The sequence below is a fragment of the Acomys russatus genome, chromosome 19 (genome assembly GCF_903995435.1).
Source record: "Acomys russatus chromosome 19, mAcoRus1.1, whole genome shotgun sequence".
Classification (NCBI taxonomy): Eukaryota; Metazoa; Chordata; class Mammalia; order Rodentia; family Muridae; genus Acomys; species Acomys russatus.
Window position 1 is genome coordinate 51,034,862 of NC_067155.1, and position 15,815 is coordinate 51,050,676.

Genomic DNA, 15,815 nt, shown 5'->3' on the forward strand with positions numbered 1-15,815 from the left:
CCCACTAGCAACGCTCTAAGTTCTGCACAAGTTCGTTCTTCTCCAGTGGGTCCTACGGTGGACACACAGTGGGAAATACCAGGCGTGGCATTCTTGTTCAGTTTATTGGGAAGGGTTGGGGTTTGGTGGGACTGCCGGCTGTTATCCTTTCGTTGTCTTCTTACATTTCCAACTGGCACCCTTGGAGGGACAGGAAGCTGACCTTCACTTGTCCTTGGAGCGGTCGAGGTTCTCCAGCACCCTGTTGAGACGGATGTTGAGCAATCTCACCTGGTTCTCCAGGTGTTCCAGCTTCTCCTCCACACTGGGGCTGCCGAGGCCCCCGGGGCTGCCTCGCCAGTAGCCCATGGGCCCCGTCATGAAGTAGATGGCCACCACGAGGCAGAGCGGCAGGACAGCGTTCTCAGGCTCGCCCTCGTACTTATGCAGGATATACACACAGGACATAGAGAACAGGATGACGCGCACGAGCCAGAAGAAGCGGCCAAACACCAGGTGCAGGAGGCTGAAGGTGAAGCCCAAGGTCAGAGATAGGAACCAGTAGGCCAGGAGAACCACACCGACCAGCACCAGGGCCCGGGTGGGACTGTTGGACACGGAAGCTGGACTGAAGTACTGTGACAGGTTGGACACTGTGAAACAGAGGACAGGGCCAGTTAGTCCCAAGGGCTCAGGACCTTCTCTGAAAGCAGGTGCAACAGCGGAGCTCAGGAGCTAAGGCCCATGGACTCCTGCCACAACCCACACGATGAAAGCAAAAATAACCAACCACCTGGGCCTCCAAACTAGCTGAGGAGGCTCAAGTGGTGCCTCAGGATGGTTTGTCACGTCTTGAGTTTAAAACACCTTTTGTGAGGGCTGGAGAGATGGCTCAGCGGTTAAAAGCACTGGCTATTCTTACCGAGGACTCAGTTTGCTTTCCAGCAACCACATGGTGGTTTACAACCATCTGTAACTCCAGTTCCAGGGAACGGCTGACAAATCCTCAAGTATTGCATACATGTGGTGCACGGTTGTACATGCAGACAAAAACACCCATAACACATAAAAACAAATAATAAATCTCAAAAAAAAAAATGTTTTATGCACCAGTTGCAGTGGCACATACCTATAATCCCAGCACTCGGGGAGGCAGAGGCAGATCTCTGTGAGTTGGGAGGCTAGTCTGGTCTACAGAGTTCCAGGACAGCCAAGACTACACAGAGAAACCCATTTTTATTAAAAATGGTGCTGGAGTTTGAACTCAAGTCCTTGTGTTTGCAAGGAGCTATCTCCTCAGGCTGCTCACAATGGCTCACATCTGTCATCCCAGCACTTGGGGAGCTGAGGCAGGAGGATCAGAAGTTCAGTCAAGCGGGGCGTGGTGGCCCATGCCTTTAATCCCAGCAGAGGCAGGAGGATCGTTGTGAGTTCGAGGCCAGCCTGGTCTACAAAGTGAGTCCAGGACAGCCAGGGCTACACAGGAAAACCCTGTCTCGAAAAACAAAACAAAACAAAAAAAGGAATTCAAAATCATTTGAGGCTGGTGTGGAGTACAGGTGACCCTGTCTCAAAACCAAACCAAACAACCACAAAAACAAAAATAACAGCAAATCAGAAACAGTAAAATTGACTTCAGGAACTTTGAGGTGGTGGTGGGGGAATCCTCAAGTAGACCAGGCTGGCCTTGAACTCAGATCTGCCTGTTTCTGAGTATGAGGATTAAAGGCATGGGCCACCATGCCAGGCTAAGTTTCACCAATTTCTTTTCTCAGAAACATGACCAATAGAAGACTTCTATTTCCATATACCTCAAAGCTTATCAAACTGATATGAGGGAGGGAGGGAGGGTGTCTCCTTGTAACTAATACTCTGAAAAAAAAAAAAAAAAAAAAAAAAGATCAGGAAGGAACCGCTTGGCAACTGTGAGCAGCCACCTTGAATAGGGTTTCTGGCAGACGGCGCTCACACTCCTGGTTCTGAGCTTGAGTCATAGTTCCCAAGGCCTTAGGGTATCTGCCCTGCAGTTTATCAAAGCCAAGAGGGAAATTCACACCACAGAAACAAGGTACTTCGCTGGGCGTGGTGGTACACGCCTTTAATCCCAGCACTTGGGAGGCAGAGGCAGGTGGATTGCTGGGAGTTCGAGGACAGCCTGGTCTACAAAAAGAGTTCCAGGACAGCCAGGGCTATTACACGGAGGAACCCTGTCTCAAAAGGAAAGAAAGAAAGAAACAAACAAACAAGGTATTTCACCTCCTCCACCAGCGGCCCTCAGGCGACTGCCCCCGACCAAGTCTCCTCAGTGATGCCTGGTGTCCAGTAACTATCCCACTCTGCAGTTTCCCAGCCCAGGCCACATGCAATTCCTTGCAATCAGGTTTATCTCTATAGGCTCGCTGCCCAGGGATGGCAACCAGGAGCTGCACGATCCCAGTAGGTGACGGCTGAGGGAGCCTCGCAGGATTGCACACAGTTGCAGCGTTTGGGGACATGTTGACTCAGCTCAGTCCCAAGGAGGCTGCCTGCCACCCGGCCTCCTCTGAGAGCCACATCTCTGCCTCTGAGTAGCAAGGTGGCATGGCCTGGTGTGAGGCCTTTTGAAGGTCACACTCAGTGACTCAAGGCTGGGAGTGAGTTCAGTGGGAAAGAGCTGACCGCAGCAGGGATGTGTGGGCCCCATCTGTGCAGCTTTGGCTCCACCCTGAGCCCAGGACTAACCCATTTGGAGAGGCTCGTGGTACAAAGCTATATCCATCTTCCTGGTCTGTCACAACTGACCCCCGTACTCCAGGTAGCTGACGATCATTAGACGGTGAAGTGCATCAATCTGTTCCCGAGGCCGAAAGTCCAAGGCCAGGGCCAGGCTCCTGAAGTATGCTTTCCCTCACTCCTTCCCTCACGCTTCTCTCTCTACTGACTGCCTTTGTCTTTGGCTGTGCTAAAGCACAGCTCTGAGGATGAAGGCTCTTAGGAGCACCCTTCTGGCCCCTCTTGGCTTCTGGGGACTCCAGACAGCCTATGGCATCATCACTACAGGCTCTGCTTCCACCATCTGCACAGCCTTTGAAGTGTCATGAACCCTATGTTCAGCTATTAAAGGTAAAATACCCCTTCCTACCTGCTCTATCCCCTCAGGCCTCTCATACACCCTCAGCTGGGAGCAATGGAGACTCCCTACACAGTGAGGCTGTACCCCAAAACAGAAATACGCAACACAACACCCTGCACAACCACCCCCATACCTACCATCAAGTCCAAGAACTTCTAAGAGCTCCATCCAAACTTTCCATAATGTCTCTATGAACATGTCCACACCCTGCACGAACCGCTCAGTCAGCCTGGACAGTAACTGCAGGGATGAGAAGACAGTAAGAAATCGGCCAATACACCATCGTCCCAAGCCACTCAGGCACCTGGACAGAAAGACCAGAAGTTGTCTCACACGCAGTCTATGGTCACTTGATGAACAAGACGTAATAGCCGATCCACCACCACATAGAACGTGGAAAGCCCCTCCTCTACACACACCCTCAAAACACTTGGGCTGGGGGTGAGGTGGCTACACCACAAAGTGGATGCACTGCACTTGCCATTTCTCGTACTGTTCTGCTCATTCTTTGTCAGGGTATCTGCTTCCTCTGCCTAGGAGGTTCTGTCCTCAAGATGCTTCCCAGGGCAGCTGGCTCTCTAAAGGACCAACGCTGAAGCCTGAGACTATGCAGCAAGGGCTCCTGCTCTGTCTATGGCCTCAGGAGTTCCCTTAGTAGGGACTGGAGAGATGGCTCAGAGGTTAAGAGCACTTGCGGTTCTTCCAGGGGTCTTGAGTTCAATTCCCAACAACCACATGGTGGGTGGCTTACAACCATCTTTAATATGATTTAATGCCCTCTTCTGGTGTACATGAAGACAGTGTACTCATATACATAAAATAAATTTAAAAAAATTTTTTTTAAAGTTTCATTAGCTCTCTGGATGATTTGGAAAAGCCAGTAGACCAGAAAATCAGGAATTCAAGCTCCTGCCTGATTTCCTCATTATTTTCTTTTGAATAACTGGTTGTACTGGCTAGTTTCGTGTCAACTTGGCACAAACTAGTGTCATCAGAGAGGAGGGAGCCTCAATGGAGAAAATGCCTCCTGAAGATCCAGCTGTAGGCAAGCCTATAGGGCATTTTCTTAATTAGTGATTGCTGGGGAGGGCCCAGCCCTTTGTGGGTGGTGACACCCCTGGGCTGGTTGGTGGTCCTGGGTTCTATAAAGAAGCAGGCTGAGCAAGCCATGGGGAGCAAGCCAGTAAGCAGCACCCCTCCATGGCCTCTGCATCAGCTCCTGCCTTCAGTTTCCTGCCATGCTTGAGTTCCTGTCCTGACTTCCTTCAATCCCAAACTGTGGTATGAAAGCACAAGCCAATTAAATGCTTTCCTCCCAAGATGCTTTGGTTATGGTGCCTAATCACAGCACAGGATAGTGATAATACACACACCTAGCATAAAACTCAAAACCAGGGCTGGGGATGGAAGTCAGGGTATAATGTTTTCTTAGCAGGGGTAAAATCCTGAGTTCAGTCCCCAGCAACACATACACGGGACAGCTCAAACCACCTGCAACCCCAGTTCCACGGGCCTCTGGTGCCTTCATCTGTGCACAGAAGTACACACACCTATAATTTTTTTTAAAAATCCTGAAAAAAGCTGAACATAGTGGTGCTTGCCTTTAATCCCAGTGCTAGAGAACAAAAGTAGGTGGATCTCTGTGAGTTCAAAACCAGGCTGGTCCACGTATACACAGTGAGCCAGAGCTTGCATAGTGAGACCTTGTTTCAAGAAACAAAAACAAACAAACAAGAGAAAAGAGAAAAAAATCACAAGAAAGGAGGAGGGAGGGAAAGAGGAAGAAGAGAGAGAAGCAGGCAGCAGCAGTACAGTTTCTGATGGCACCAGCTGCCCGGGAGGCACTGTGCACGAGTTGTTTTAGGATAAGCTACATGCTGGACCTTCCAGGCCTTGGTTTTCCCAGCTGGAAAATGGGACCAAGAGAGGATTCAACATAAGCAGTTGAAGAGGCTCGATATGGTAGCAGGTCACCTAGCCCACTGCAAGTGGCTGCTGCACTTGTCCACTCAAATCAGCGAGTGACAGAATAACAAGGAGGGGCTTCTGGGAGAACAATTCAGACCAGAGGTTCTTTCTCAGGCTGTGAAGTGGCCAGGAGAGAGAGGACATGCTAGGGCAGGTCCCCCACCCATGAACACGCAGGTCCCTCTGGCAAAGCTAGACATGGAAGGAGACCCAGCGACTTCATGGAAATGATTGGATTTGGCTGTGTTCTCAATTTGAATGTGAAATCCCTAGTCCCCAAGGAGGGAATGTTTGAAGACAGACAGGGTCTTTAAGGAAGTACCACTAGGTGAGACCACTAGGGTAGGCCAAGTGTAACAGGGTAGAGGTCCTTACAAGGCAGTATGTGGGAAGGCTTGTCATCCCAGCTACTCAGGAGGCTGAGGCAGTTGTGTGTGGAAGAGGGTGGGGGGTGGAGGGGTGTCTCTGCCAACACCAGGGCTGGCAGGATGATGATCCAATGATCCGGTGATGCACATGAAGCAAGGAAGGAAGGAGACTCGGCTCAACAGAACTCATTAGCCAGTGCGGGTTCGAACTTCTAGAGTCTGACTTTTATGCATAGTTAAGTACAGCACAATTTGATAAAGCTGCCAGGTGCCAGATGTGGTGGTGCATGCCTTTAATCCCAGCACTCAGGGAGGCAGAGGCAGGTGGATCACTGTGAGTTCAAGGCCAGCCTGGTCTACAAAGCCAGTCCAGAACACCTAGGGTGACACAGAGAAACTCTGTCTGAAAAAAATAACAAAAACAATCCCATGTGCACAAGGAAGTATAATACGTGCATCAAAACCATTATCAAAGTACATGTCACTTCTTCTATGAAAATGGGTTCCATACAAGGCCTTCATGGGGTATCTGTCTTTTTCTTTTTGGTTTTTGGAGAGTTTCTCTGTGTAGCCTTGGCTGTCCTGGAACTCAGAGATCCTGCCTCTGCCTCCCCACATGCAGGGATTAAAGTTGTATGCCATCACCACCCAGTATGTGTGTTTTCTTAAGGGCCTAGGGGAGGATCTGGTGTGGTCTCCGTCATACAGCTAGCACAGAGGTCATCTGGGCTACCAACCATCTCTGGTCCTGTTTGGGGGAACCTGGGGGAGCCTCTGGCCATATAGACTATTTAACCACCTCCAGTCCTGGCTGTGGGAACTTTCGGGGAGCCAAGTATGGCCTGGCCTTGCACCCTAACACCTCATCCCCAGGCCTCTGGGCAGAAAGCAAATTATATATCTCTTCTCTTGAAAAGACAACTCCTGCATGTTTAACATTCCCTAGTGTTTATCTGTGAACGAAAGGACCTTTGTGCTCCCAAACAGGCAGGAAGATTGCAAGTTCAAGGCCTGCCTTAGGCTAAAGAATGAGCCCAAAGCCAACCAGGACATCTTAGTGAGACCCCTCACCTCAAAATAAAAAGTCTAGGATGTAGCCCAATGGTAGAATGTTTGCCTAGCATGCATGAGGCCTTGGTTTAATCACAAAAGCAAGCAAGCAAACAAACAAAAAGCCAGCATATGCCTTTAATGCCAGCATCTGGGAGGCAGACGGATTTCTGTGAGTTCGAGGCTAGTCAGGTCTACAAAGCAAGATCTAGGACAGCCAGGGCTGCACGGAGAAACTCTGTCCCAAAAAACAAAATAAGAGAGAGAGAGAGAGAGAGAGAGAACATCAGAGACACACAGATCAGAGGACAGACACCAGAACAGAGCGCAAAGGGGGCCTGCAGGTACATTCTAGGGTTCAGGGGAAGGCAGCCCACCAGACCATTGACCTCAGGTTTCCAGCCTCAAACCAGTGAGAACTTGGTTCCTGGTGAGTGACAGCAGAGTCCAGAGTCCAGAGCCCCGAGGCAGAGCCAGCAGATACCAGGTGAGAGCTGTCTCACATCAGGGCTCCAAATTTAGGGGAATAGGGGAAGGGAAAAGGGGAGGAAATACTAATGTGTCTCTGAAAATAAGCATTGCTTACTGTGGGGCAAAGCATGCATGAGGAGGCAGGACAACTCTGGGATGGGGTTCTCTCCTCCCACCTTTTTTTGGGTTCTGGGGACTGAACTCCATTCACCCAGCATGCACAGCAAGCGCCTTTACCCACTGGGCCACCTCTCAAGGACAACTTTCTTTTGTCTTTTTTTCTTTTTTTAAATTTTATTTACTATGTATACAGTGTTCTGCCTGCATGTATACCTACATACCAGAAGAGAGCACCAGATCCCATTATAGACGGTTGTGAACCACCATGTGGTTGCTGGGAATTGAACTCAGGATCTTTGGAAGAGCAGGCAGGCAGTGCTCTTAACCTCTGAGCCATCTTCTCCAGCCCCCTCAAGGACAACTTTCAAGCCCTGATCTTCCTGCTTCTACCCATTCAGTGCTGGAATTTCCCAACATGCCTCGCTTTATTTATTTTTAAGATTAGGTCTCGTGTATCCCCCCCTTTTTTTCCTGCAGTTTTGGAACTAGGATCTTGATATACATGCATAGACTAAGCTAGCCTCAAACTTTCAGGGACACTCCCCACGCCATCCCGCCCCCTCCACACCATATCAGCCTCCTGGGTGCTGAGATTGCAGACATGCACCACTCACTGTGCCTGGTTACTTTTCATCTTGGCTCTTCTTCCATTTCTCTAGACTTTTCTTTCCAGGGGATCTGAGTCTCTTCTAGCATCCTCATTCTAGCACATGGGCATGTGCACCCTCGGGCTCAAGTCCACACACGGACACACATATACTCATTATTAAGAATAAATCTTTAGGGGCTGGAGAGATGGCTCAGAGGTTAAGAGCACTGACTGTTCTTCCAGAGGTCCTGAGTTCAATTCCCAGCAACCACATGGTGGCTCACAACCATCTATAATGTGATCTAATGCCCTCTTCTGGCCTGCAGGTGAACATGCAGGCAGAGTACTGTATACTTAATAAATAAATCTTTAAAAAAAAAAAAAAAAAAAAAAAAAAAAAAAGAATAAATCTTTAAGCCTGGTGTGGTGGCGCACGCCTTTAATCCCAGCACTCAGGAGGCAGAGACAGGTGGATCGCTGTGAGTTCGAGGCCAGCTTGGTCTACAAAGTGAGTCCAGGACAGCCAAGGCTACACAGAGAAACTCTGTCTCGAAAAACTAAAAAAAAAAAAAAAAAAAAAAAAAAAAAAAGGTGGAGAATACTTGAAGAATGACAACCATGGCTCAAACTTACAAATACACACAAATACACATACAAACACACACACACACTACAGAGGAAATGTGGATATAACCTGTATATTGTAAAATATTATTAAGGTAAACATTTTTACTTATTAGAGCAAAAGAAGTTTCCTGGGTGGGATGGTGTTTGTGAACTGTGCAGAAAATATCTCTATCTTACTTCAAACTTTTTTTTAAAGATTTATTTATTTTTATTTATACAGTGTTCTGCCTGCATGTGTGCCTGCAAGCCAGAAGAGGGCACCGGATCCCACTATAGACGGTTATGAGCCACCATGTGGTTGCTGGGAATTGAACTCAAGACCTTTGGAAAAACAGCCAGGACGCTCTACCTCTGAGCCGTCTCGCTAGCCCTCAAATGGTGTTTAATAAAATGTAAAAAGTATGTGTATGATACACTTGTAGAGAAAACAGAAAATATATGAGCAATAGGTGAAGGCAGCCGAGCACCTTTGCTTTCTATTCTTTCAACTTTTCAGTATTTTGACATTTTATTTAAAAGAAAATAGGGAAAAAAAGAAAGAGAAAATGAGAGCAGGGAGATGGCTCAGTAGGTAAAGAGACTTACTACTCTGCTTGAAGACAACCTGTTTGTTCCCCATGGAGAGACACCCCCCCCCCACAAGCTGTCCTCTGACCTTCACACAAACACTGGCATGGATATGCATGTGAGCATGTGTGCACATGCGCGCACACACACACACACACACACACAAGTAAATAAATAAATATAAAAAGAAAAAATGTTCAAGAGGAGACATGGTATTTGTTGGTGGTGTCACCATGAGTGCCCACACCTCATTTTGTCAGCTCACACCCTTTGTGAAATCTGTGAAGGCGTCAACTCAATGATCTTCAACAAAGCTGCTCAAAATGATTACGGTGGGAGACAAAAGGACCAGGCAAGTGTCAATTATTTTCCTCAAAATACCTCCCTGCAAACGGCCACAGAGGAAATGTTCTATAAAAACAGAACAGACCAACTGTTCAACTGAAGACAAGCACAGGGAAACCAAGCAGAGACCCTAGAAAAGACAGGACTAGAGCACTCAGAGCCGCAGAACCAGACTTTACACGGTACAGCTCGTGGACATCAGGAATGGAGCCCCGAATGAGTAAACGCACTTGCTACTCTTGCACAGAACATGTTCAGATGTCAGCACCCACATCAAGCAGCTCACAGTCACAAACCTGTAACTCCAGATCTAGGGCATCTAGCGACTCTCCTGGCCTCTGTGTACATACACTCATGTGTACATACACACACACACACAGATGAAAATATCCAGGCAGTAGCGGCTCACACCTTTAATCCTGGCACTCAGGAGGCAGTGGCAAGTGAATCTCTGAATTCTAGGCCAATCTGGGCTACACGGAGAAACCGTATCTCGTAAAACCAAAAATAATAGTAATAGTAATAACAATAATTCCTTTTTAAAAATTACCCCATCCTTTTTTTTTTTCCTTTTTCTTTTTCAATACATGGTATTATGTAGCCCAGGATGGTTTCAACTCACTGTATAGCTGAATCTGACCTTGAACCATTGATCCTCCTGCCTCCACTTCCCCAGAGCCAGGATTACAGGTGTTACAGGACCAGCCTGACAACAGATCCGTGTCTATCATCTACAGAGGAAGCTGTCTGTGTGCACATGCAACAGCTTGCACGGAAAGGTCTTGCTTCAAGTCCCCTTTGGAGGGGCACACTCCAGTGGACTCCCTCACACACAGCCTTTGCTCCCTGCAACCCTTCAAAAGCAGCCGAGCAGTGTCGGGTCCCCCTTCTGTGAACAATCCAAATACGAAAGTCTGTAGAGATGAGGGACTAGCGGGTGCCTGGCTGTGGTAGAGGACAATAGTTGACTGCTTGGTCAATAGTGAGTTTCCTTTGGGGGCCATGGGAACTTCCGTAGCTAGGGGCAATGGGTATGCAACCCTGTGAACATGCTTGTAGTTACCGAACTGAGTGAAAACAGTAAAATGTGGATCTGTGTATTTTATTACCATAATTGGAAAAAAAATTAAGAGACTAGAGGTATAGCTGGGTTGGTAGTGTGCTTGCCTAACATTCATGGAGCCCTGGGTTTGATCCCAAGCATGCCACAAGCTGGGTTGGTGGCTCAGGTCTGAAAACCCACCACTTAGAAGCTGGTAAGTAGAGTCAGGGGCGGGGTGTTGTGGCGCACACGTCAGGAGTTCAAAGCCAGCCTAGATTCAGAAGACCTTGCCTTTAAGGAAACGAGAAAAAAAAAAAGGAAATGGCTCAGTGGGTAAGAGGGCTTGATGGGTAAGCAAGCACTGGTATATTCCTGTAACCACAGTGTTATAGGAGTGGAGACAGGAGCATTGCTGTGGCTAGCCTAGCTAGCTTCAGGCTCACTGAGACCCTGTTTCACAGGAATAAAGCAGAGAGAGACAGAGAAGACCAAGTAAAGTCCTCCTCTGAGCTCAGCATGGTGGCGCACGCCTGTAATCCCAGCACTCGGGAGGCAGAGGCAGGCGGATCTCTGGGAGTTCAAGACCAGCCTGGTCTACAAAGCAAGTCTAGGACAGCCAGGGCTGTTGGTACACAGAGAAAACCTAACTCGAGAAAAGGAAAAAAAAAGTCCTTGTGCACCCACACATATACACACTAAAAATGGCCCATGCCAGTGACCCCAGAACTGTGCAGGCTGAGGCAGGAGGATGATGAGTCCAAGGCCAGAATGAATACATAGCAAGACTCCACCTCAAAAATTAAAAGAAAATGAAGAGAAATCCTTCATGTGAAATACCAGGGAGCGGGGATTTCGTGGGCAGTGAAGAGAAAGATGATCTGAGAGTATATATAATTATATTATCCCAGAATGGTGGAGCCAGGAAGGAAGTAACTCAGTAATATGGTGACTAAGATTCTTTTCTTTTTGGTTTTCCAAGACAGGGTTTCTCTGCGTAGCCCTGGCTGTCCAAGACTAACTCTGTAGACCAGGCTGGCTTCAAATTCACAACGATCCTCCCGCCTGCCTCTGCCTCCCTCGTGCTGGGATTAAAGGCGTGTGCCACCACACCCAGCAGATGTTTAGGGATGGCTTTTAAAAAATAATTTAAGTGCATGTATGCATGTGCTATGGCTCACATGTGGAGGTCAAAGGACAACTTGCCTTTGACCATGTGGGTGAACTCAGGTCATCAGGCTTGGTGAAAAGCACCTATACCTGCTGAGCCATCTCACCTGTCCTCATGGGTGGTTTTTATAGTCTCTGTGGGCCAGTGAGGTCCTACAGTGGGGAAAATACAACTTGAAAGAAAAACTCGTGTGTGTATGTGTGTGTGTACACTCCACCTGTGAAGGTCAGAAGACAACTCACAGGAGTCAGTTCTCTCCTTCCAGCATTTGGCCGCTGGGGAAGGAAGGAACTCAAGGCTTTTACTGGCAAGCACATTTGCACCTTCACCCACTGAGCCATCATCTGGGTCCTCAATTGATTTTAACTAAAGGAAAAGCCTGCTGTGTAGCTTTGACAGCCCTAGGCTTACTAATTAGACTCAAACCAGCCTTGTGTGTGACGATGTTTTCAAAAAGTCTGTTTCCCAGGCATGATGGTGATGGGCCACATCTTTAAGTCCAGCACTCCAGACACAAAGACAGAGCTCTGAATTTGAGGCCAGCCTGGTCTATATAGTGAGTTTCTAGACCAGCCAGGGCTACATTGTGAGACCCAGTCCGAAAAAAAAGAAAAGGCGGCAAAAAAAAGGGTGGACAGCACTCAGGGAGGCAGAGGCAGGTGGATCTTTGTGAGTTCAGGGCCAGACTGGTCTACAAGTCCAAGACAGCCAAGGCTACACAGAGAAATCCTGTCTCAAAAAAGAGAGGGAAAGAGGGAGGGAGGGAGGGAGGGAGGGAAGATCCTCTATATTCTAATCAGACTTTACTGAATTAAGCCTTGTGAAGATGGTGTGGGTTTGAATTGCCATAGCTCTGAGTACTGGTGCTGGGTTTTTTGTTTTGTTTTGTTTTTTAATTAGTTTTGTTGTGCTGGGTTTTGGGGGGGATTATTTGTGGGTTTTTTTTTTGTTTGTTTGTTTCGTGTTTTTGTTTGTTGAGACAGGATTTCTCTGTGTAGTCCTGGCTGTCCTGGAACTGGCTCTGTTGATCAGGGTGGACTCAGGATCTACCTGCCTCTGCCTCCTGAGTCGTGGAATTAAGGGCGTGCAGCACTGCCTCCTGGCCCAGGACTATGGTTCTGACCACCTCTCTATGTGTCATTTGGGCAGAAGAGAGAATCTGGGCAGTGGGTTGGGGATTGGGTTGTAGACCCTACACACTGAACACTTGCTTGTCAGTATGGGAAATGCTTACATACGAGAGGGCTTTGTCTAACAGGAGGGTAAGAACTCCTTCCTTCATTTGAACATTATTAAGGAGAGTGGGGCTCCAGTGTTAGCCTGAGTGCCTAGCATGCTCAAGGTTGTGGGCTCAGTCCTCAGCACCCAAAAATACTGATATGTAACTATTACACAGCTGGTACATGAATGTTAGTAATAGCAGTTTTCAAACCAGCCATAAAGGTGGCTGGAAGGATGGGCCAGTAGTTAAAACTTCATGCTGCTGCTACCCAAGACCCAAGTTTTGTTCCCAGCACCCATGTCAAACAGCTCACAACTGCCTGTAACTCTACCTCCAGGGCATCTGATGCTCTCTTCTGGTTTCTGTAGGCAACTGCTCTCATGTGTATAAACACATACAACCACCAGAATACACTTAACTAAAAATAAAAACACAGCCAGGCTTGGTTGCACATACCTTTAATCTCAGCACTCCGGAAACAGAGGCAGGTGGATCTCTTCTGAGTTAGAGACTAGACTGGTCTATGTCGAGAGATCCTGTCTCAGGGCTTTTTGTTTGTTTGTTTGTGTTTTGTTTTTCGAGACAGGGTTTCTCTGTGTAGCCTTGGCTGTCCTGGACTCACTTTGTAGACCAGGCTGGTATGCTGTCTCAAGTTCTTAATGTTTTCCCTCATGCGAAGGACCAATAAACTTTCTAAACTTTCTTTTACGTCTTAAACCTCTAAATTCCCACAGCAGAGCTAAGCAATGTTCAATTACATTACCCTACGGCCAAGATACCAAGAGGGAGCTTTAAAGAGCCATGATTCTGGACCAGGAAGGAAGCAGCTACACGGACAAATCTTAACAAAAGAACTATTGTGTGTGGAAGGTTTAGGGGAGATGGCTCAAAACTTTAATCCCAGCAGAGGCAGGTGGATCGATGTGAGTTCGAAGCCAGCCTGGTGCACTAAGCGAGTCCAGGAAAGCCAAGGCTACACAGAGAAACCCTGTCTTGAGAGAGAGAGAGAGAGAGAGAGAGAGAGAGAGAGAGAGAGAAGAAGAAGAAGAAGAGGAAGAAGAAGAAGAAGAAGAAGAAGAAGAAGAAGAAGAAGAAGAAGAAAACTATTGTTGCCATCCCCACTTAACAGACAGAGAAACTGAGGTTTAAAGAAGTGAAGCCAGGGGCAGGCAAGATAGCTCAGCCTGTTAAGGTGTTTGCCACCAGGCTTGATGACCAGATATGGATTCTCAAGACCCACATAGTGGAAGCAGAGAATTTTTAAAGATGCCTTAAAGCTGTCTCTTGACTTCTCACATATACATGTGCACAAAGGCAATCAGCAAACTAAAAATAATAAGTATATAAAAGTAAAGTCCTGCAGGGCAGGTGGTGGTGCTCACCTTTAATCTCAGCACTCAGGAAGCAGAGGCTGGAGGGTCTCAGTGAGTTAGAGGCCAGCCTGATCTACAGAGTGAGTGCCAGGTCAGCCAGGGCTGTTCACGGAAAAACCATCTCGAAAAACCAAAACCAGAAAAAAAAAAAAAAAAAAAAGGCACTGGGGCTAGGGGAAATGGCTCAGCCGATAAAGAGCTTCCGGTGCAAGCATGTGGACCAGGGTTCCAGAATAAGAACCTGGGTTCAAGCATAAGGATCTGAGTTCAATAACAAGGACGTTCGTAATCCCGGTGCTGGGGAGATGGAAGCCAGATCCTAGTGGTCCACTGGCCAGCCAGCCTGGCCTAATCATCAAACTTCAGGACAATAAGGGAACTTGTCTCAAAACACAAAGGTGGATGGTTCTTGAGGTTGAATACCCGAGTCTGACCTCTGGACTCCACACCAAGTGAGCGACAGGCCTACTCTTATACGGCTGGAAAGAGGGAGCGGCCCAAATAGGACCCAAAGTTCTCTGGACTCTACAACCCCAAGGCCAGAGACCAGGAAACGAGAGGAAGAGAAAAAGACCCCGCCTGCATCTTGACTTCTCTTTTCTCAGCACCGTGCACCCGAAGTAGGTGCCAAGGTGGAAGGGGGAGCTCCTTGGTGGAGGGGCTCATCCTAGTCCTGGAGACCCTAGGCTCCCAAGCTAAACCAAAGGCTCCAACCAAGAGGTGCCCCATTCCCACCCCCACACAGTAGGCGCTCAGGTTGCCAAAGCAGTAACTCAGACCCCATCGCTCTCTGGAAAGGAGGACTCGGCCCAGATATCTCTGAGGCAAGGGGTGTAAGGCCCTTGGGGCCCGGCCGCGCGGGGACCCGGCAGTCCCCAGTGCCTGGCTCATAGTGGGCGACCGTTGAGACGCGGTGGGTGAGCGGTCGGGCGTCACGCGCTCCCGTGGCCCGGGCTGCAGCAGGCCGCGATCGTCCCCAGCCCCGGGTGCCCCCTCCCCCCGCAACGGTCTCCCAGTCCCGCAAGGTGACCGCGGCGCGCCGCCCACCTTCTGAGCCGCGCGCACGTTGTCCTCTCCGAAGAGGCTGGTCACGCTCTGGGAGAAGCTGCTGGCCGCGCGCCGGTGGCTGTTCTTGTCCGCAGCCCCGCGACCACGAGCCCCCTGCGCTCCAGGGGCCACCAGCGCCAGCAACAGCAGCGCCAGCAGCAGAACCCGCAGCAGCACCCGCAGCCCGGCCCGGGCCGGGGGCTCCTGGGACGCGCGCGCGCCCATGCTTGGCCACCGGAGGAGGGTCGCGGGGCTGAAGAGGGGTGGGGGGGAGAAGGCGGAGCACACGGCCACCTAGGGCTCCCGGCCGCACCGCGTGGGCGCGCCGTCGCCCCGCCCTGCCTTGCAGCCCCGCCCCGCCCACACGCGAAGCCCCGCCTCCATCCGGCTGATACCCCCACCCCCCCTTCGGGGGCGCCTCTACTGTACCTTTGCTGCTGTTACTATCAACTCTGCTGCGCACCGCAGCTCATGCGGGGCTTGATTGCAAAGGCTCTTTCCTGGTCTGGGCCAGGTCCTTGCAAGTTTTTGGAAAGCCAAAGGGCAGGTGTGAGTCACCTCCGCGCACCTCAAAAGCAGGCCTTACGGAACACGCGTTCTTTCGTTCTCAGGCCCCTCCTGCACAAATGGCATTTCCTAGCCACAAAGTGGTTGGAGAGGGGACGTTGGCAAGCTAACGTGAGAAGAGGTAGCGGGAGAAGTGGTTTGGCTTTGTGCTGCCCCTTATAAAGGATTTGATAGAATTCGTTAAAAGAGGCAGGGAAGGG

At 49.2% G+C, this 15,815-nt stretch overlaps 1 protein-coding gene across 2 annotated transcripts; it reads right to left on the reverse strand.

Annotated features, from left to right (window-relative positions):
- Bri3bp (BRI3 binding protein) lies at positions 1-15,362 on the reverse strand. 2 transcript variants are annotated; one of them, XM_051161428.1, is made up of 4 exons: positions 15,049-15,362; positions 3,229-3,331; positions 2,945-3,034; positions 525-640 (listed from the first exon to the last, which is right to left on the reverse strand). In XM_051161428.1, the coding sequence occupies exons 1-4, from the start codon at positions 15,271-15,273 to the stop codon at positions 525-527; spliced, it is 534 nt and encodes a 177-aa protein (XP_051017385.1). In that variant the 5' UTR covers positions 15,274-15,362. The 2 variants fall into 2 exon arrangements, with proteins under 2 accessions (XP_051017384.1, XP_051017385.1); XM_051161427.1 differs by lacking the exon at positions 2,945-3,034 and having other exon boundaries at positions 1-632; positions 15,049-15,345.
- Positions 15,363-15,815: the final 453 nt, after the last annotated feature.